The sequence below is a fragment of the Microtus oregoni genome, unplaced genomic scaffold (assembly GCF_018167655.1).
Source record: "Microtus oregoni isolate MIOR12 unplaced genomic scaffold, Mior012 000062F_ref0000492, whole genome shotgun sequence".
NCBI classification, from domain to species: domain Eukaryota; kingdom Metazoa; phylum Chordata; class Mammalia; order Rodentia; family Cricetidae; genus Microtus; species Microtus oregoni.
In genome coordinates this window covers 56,998-61,145 of record NW_024543872.1, presented here as the reverse complement: position 1 = coordinate 61,145, position 4,148 = coordinate 56,998, and the positions used below count along the sequence as shown (strand labels likewise).

The 4,148-nt window shown below is 47.4% G+C and overlaps 1 protein-coding gene across 1 annotated transcript; it reads left to right on the top strand.

Moving 5' to 3' along the window:
* Positions 1-304: 304 nt before the first annotated feature.
* On the top strand, positions 305-2,320 carry LOC121439600 (proteasome subunit beta type-5-like). Its single transcript, XM_041640143.1, has 3 exons — positions 305-416; positions 685-851; positions 1,878-2,320. Exons 1-3 carry the CDS (start codon positions 305-307, stop codon positions 2,286-2,288), a joined length of 690 nt encoding a protein of 229 aa, XP_041496077.1. The 3' UTR covers positions 2,289-2,320.
* The last annotated feature ends 1,828 nt before the right edge of the window (positions 2,321-4,148 follow it).

Genomic DNA, 4,148 nt, shown 5'->3' with positions numbered 1-4,148 from the left:
GGATGGTGACTGTGCTCTGGTAACCTCTGTCCCTGCACACCCCACTTTCATTAAAGCGGTCACAATGCAAACGTGAACCACCTCCAAGCTTTTGTCTCCTGGAAAGCCACAGTAGAAACCCTTAACCCCATCCCTGAACTGGTATCTAGTTCTGCCCCAAATGCTCACAGCCTTTTAAAAAAAAAAATGAGGCAAGCAGGTGACTAGCATTAGGCCAGCGTCTCATTCCCACAAAGGAAGATTAAGGTCGCAGAAGGCAGAGTGTTATTTAAAGCCCAGGATATAAGCAGAGTGGAGACACCTCATGTCATGGGGACACCATCCAGAAAGTGTTCAGGTCCAGGGCAAGAGAGAAGTGGCTGACCCGAAGGTGTCCACGGGCATCGCCATGAAAGATCAACGCCCTCGAGTGGAGCGTGCAAACGACCAAGCCTTGTTTACGCCAGGACCTTTGCGGCAAATATTTTGAAATTCAGATTTTGTCAGGCTGGTGTGACTAGGAAAGCTTCATTGGAGGAATATGCTAATAAGTCATTAAAGCACACTCATATCGTGCCATATGGTACACTTGAAACATAAAACACGGGGCTCTATTCTGTGGCCAGGGTTGGTTGATAAAAGAGAGCCCTGGGGAGAAGATTGTTGCCCCGACCACCACACTTTATATGCTAACTCTTCTTCCAGGGGCTTGTCGTCTCAACCAGGCTCGGCAGCTGTCCATAAATGGCACTCCATGGGAGAAAACTACCGCAGATAATGGGAGCGGAAAACCCAAGCTGGCAAAAATATGCTTGCATGGAGTCGGTTTCCGGGGTGGAGTTTGGTTCTTTGGGTTACTCGTTAAGTTTTTAGTAAGTAGATTCTAAGTCCTCTATTTATGATCTTGTTTTTAAAAAGAACCAAAAACAAGAGAGTCCTGGGAGGGGTGTGTGTGGCAGGTAAACAGACTGCGGATTGACAGCGTGGGCTCGCGGATGACTTTAATATGCAAGTCAGGCCCAGAGCGTCTCCGCGTTCAGAAGCTAAACTTGGTGGTTTGTGCTCTAATTGCATTGTGGCCTGTGGATCGCATTTGAGAAAATATGCAGATACATGCAGAAGCCTTCTAATCACTCCCTGGCTGCAGCAGACCCAAGCCCACCCCACAGCCTGAATTCAGTGAAAGGAACGTCCTCAATCCATTGTCTTGGTAACAAATTTCTTCTCAGCCCTGGGCTATTATGGGAAATATATATTTAGGAACCTCAGGGCAGTAACTCGACCTTTTGTTTTTGCTCAGAGAGAACTCGCTTCAAGTCCTGAACATGATTAATAAGACAAATGCCTTCATTACACGTCTCTCTTTCACATTCTGCGGCATACAGCACAGCTTGGGTTCTGGAAACCTGACTGGGGCCAAGAGAATGAAGAAATGGCCAACATGGATACGCAAACAGGAAAGCTAGGGTTAGGTGGAGAGACACCAACCCCTCCCTCAACAACCTGGACCCTTAGCGCATTTATTACGTACAGCACAATGGGGAAGAGTTAGTCTTGGTAGCAGGTCTCTGAAGGCAACAGACTGAGGCTGTTTTTTGCATACTGCCAGCATTTGAACCCCAACTAGAAAAAGGCTTGGCCATTCCCAAGGGTCTGAGGCCTTGGGTCTTGCTATCGCTATGCCCACGTCAAACAACACACATTCACTCAGGGCTTCCTCGGCCCCCTACCACATTCCATACCTTTTAAATCTGAAAGCAAAAGAGGAAGAGGAGGAGGAGGAGAAGGGTAGGGAAGGGAAGAAAGGGAGGAAAGGAGGAGGGGGAACAGAGGTTGGAGTGAGAAGGGAGAGGGGAGGGGAGGGAAGGGGAGGGAGATTACTGCTCTGCTGGCACTAGATCCAAGATAAAAACAAGCTCACTGCCGCGGCCTCCAAGCTTCTTGCCAACATGGTGTATCAGTACAAGGGCATGGGGCTGTCCATGGGCACCATGATCTGTGGCTGGGACAAGAGAGGCCCCGGCCTCTACTATGTAGACAGTGAGGGGAACCGGATCTCTGGAACTGCCTTCTCAGTGGGTTCTGGCTCCGTGTATGCTTATGGGGTCATGGATCGAGGCTACTCCTATGACCTACAAGTGGAGGATGCTTATGATCTGGCCCGCCGAGCCATCTACCAAGCCACCTACAGAGATGCCTACTCTGGAGGTTCAGTCAACCTCTACCACGTGCGGGAGGATGGCTGGATCCATGTGTCCAGTGACAATGTCGCTGACTTACACGACAAGTATAATGAGGCTGTCCTCTGAAGGAAAGCGGATGTGGTTGTCTGCACCTGTTTGGGGGCTCCTACTGGTTACAATAAATAATAGCACTCGTTCCATAGTGAAGCCCACAGTTATTTCAGTACCTCTTGTAAAGCTCTGAAACATTGTGTGTTCACAGTTCATGGGCTCCTGATGGATGCATTAGCTGTTTGTTTTACTCTCTTGGATGCTAAAATTACACTACTCTTCAACCTCGAAAAAAAAAAAAACAAGCTCACTGAGCCTCCTATGAGACCACACATCTTTAATCCCAACACTCAAGAAGGAAGAGGCAGGTGGATCTCTGTGAGTTCGAGGCCAGCCTGGTCTACAAAGTGAGTTTCAGGCCAGCCAGAACTACATAGTGAAACACTGTCTCAAAAAAACCTTGAAAAGTCCATGAGGCCAATTGGGCCAAACCCAGGCAGGGGCTCAAGAGAAGATGAGCCTCAGGAAGGTCTAAGCCTTAGTCCTAGGGCTTCCCTGAACAAAGTCCCAAACAAACTGTTTACAGTAACAAATGATACAATCTTCCCGCTGATTAACTAGTAAGAGGTGAGTTTTCTTTTCTTACCTCCGTCACTACAGTCTCTAAGCAATCCCTGTCCAGTAGCTCTAGTTTAATGCCCATTGTAGATAAATAGGCTTCCTACCTCCCAAGACATGTTGTTAAAGGAAAAGGTGGGTGTTAAAGCCATGGCTAACACAGTGCTATTTTATTTAAATTATTTTTAATCTCTTCTGTGGGGTTTTTGTGTCTGTGTTCTAGCTTAGCTTTTCTCCAGATTCCAAGATGGACCGCTCAAACAAATTCCAGCTCCAAACAGGTTAGCACTGGATAGCCCTCCTTCCACCACTGCCGAAAATATCTGGCAAAAACAGAAGGACAGATTTGTTTCTAGACTTTTATCTACATCACAGAGGATCTCTTTTAGACATTTCTAAAGTGGAAGGTACATGCTTCTCTCTCTCTCTTTCTCTCTCTCTCTCTCTCTCTCTCTCTCTCTCTGTGTGTGTTCATTTTAACAAGCGTAATACTGTTATCTGGAAAAAAAATAGTTAATTCAAAAAAAGTAAAAAAAATTCCTTTTCCAAACTTTAAGGGCAGGGCAAAGACATAGTGAGTTCTTAATTCATCAGAATGCTTTAACAGTTCTGGGTAATTTCTGGTTTCTCTGTTCATCCTGGGAGTTCAGCTGACTCAAAGGTCACAGAACCCAGCGTTCTGGCAAACAAGGGGCTCTCATAAAACTACAGGACCCAAACTGTTACCAGCTCTGTGGTTGTCACCTTCCTCCTCAGAGCAGTGGAGTCCCTGCAGCCAGCCACACCTCAGCCGCTCACGGCGCGGACGGCCTTCGTGGCCAGCACGCCAAGGCTCCCGGGAGATAGTTTCCGTTCCCGGTGCCTTTCTGGCCAATTCTTTTCATATTTTACCACCAAGTTAATATCTGAAGGCAATGGGGAGATGCTCAGAGACTGTGCACAGAATCAGACATCGGTATTAGCACTCCACTAACGCCTCCCACTTCCTGGCTGGAGAGGGAGCTGAATGTGCTACAGAATAAGCCAAGGTATGGGAACGGCAGGGGCAGTGGGGTGATAGGGAGGAGAGGATGAGTACGGACAAGGAACAATGACGTATGTGTGAAACAGCTAAGAAAAGCCTTTATTTTGTAAGCTAACAAATTAACTTGGGAGAGGCAGACAGGCAGGGCCTGGCACTCACTGCCTCCTCTAGAAGGTACACACCAGTGTGTACCAGGGTGGCTCCTTGCCCAACGTTGTGTCTAAGAATCTAATCAAGCTGATTGTTATCTTCCAGTTTAAAGGAAAGAGGATGGCATCACACAAAAACAGAGG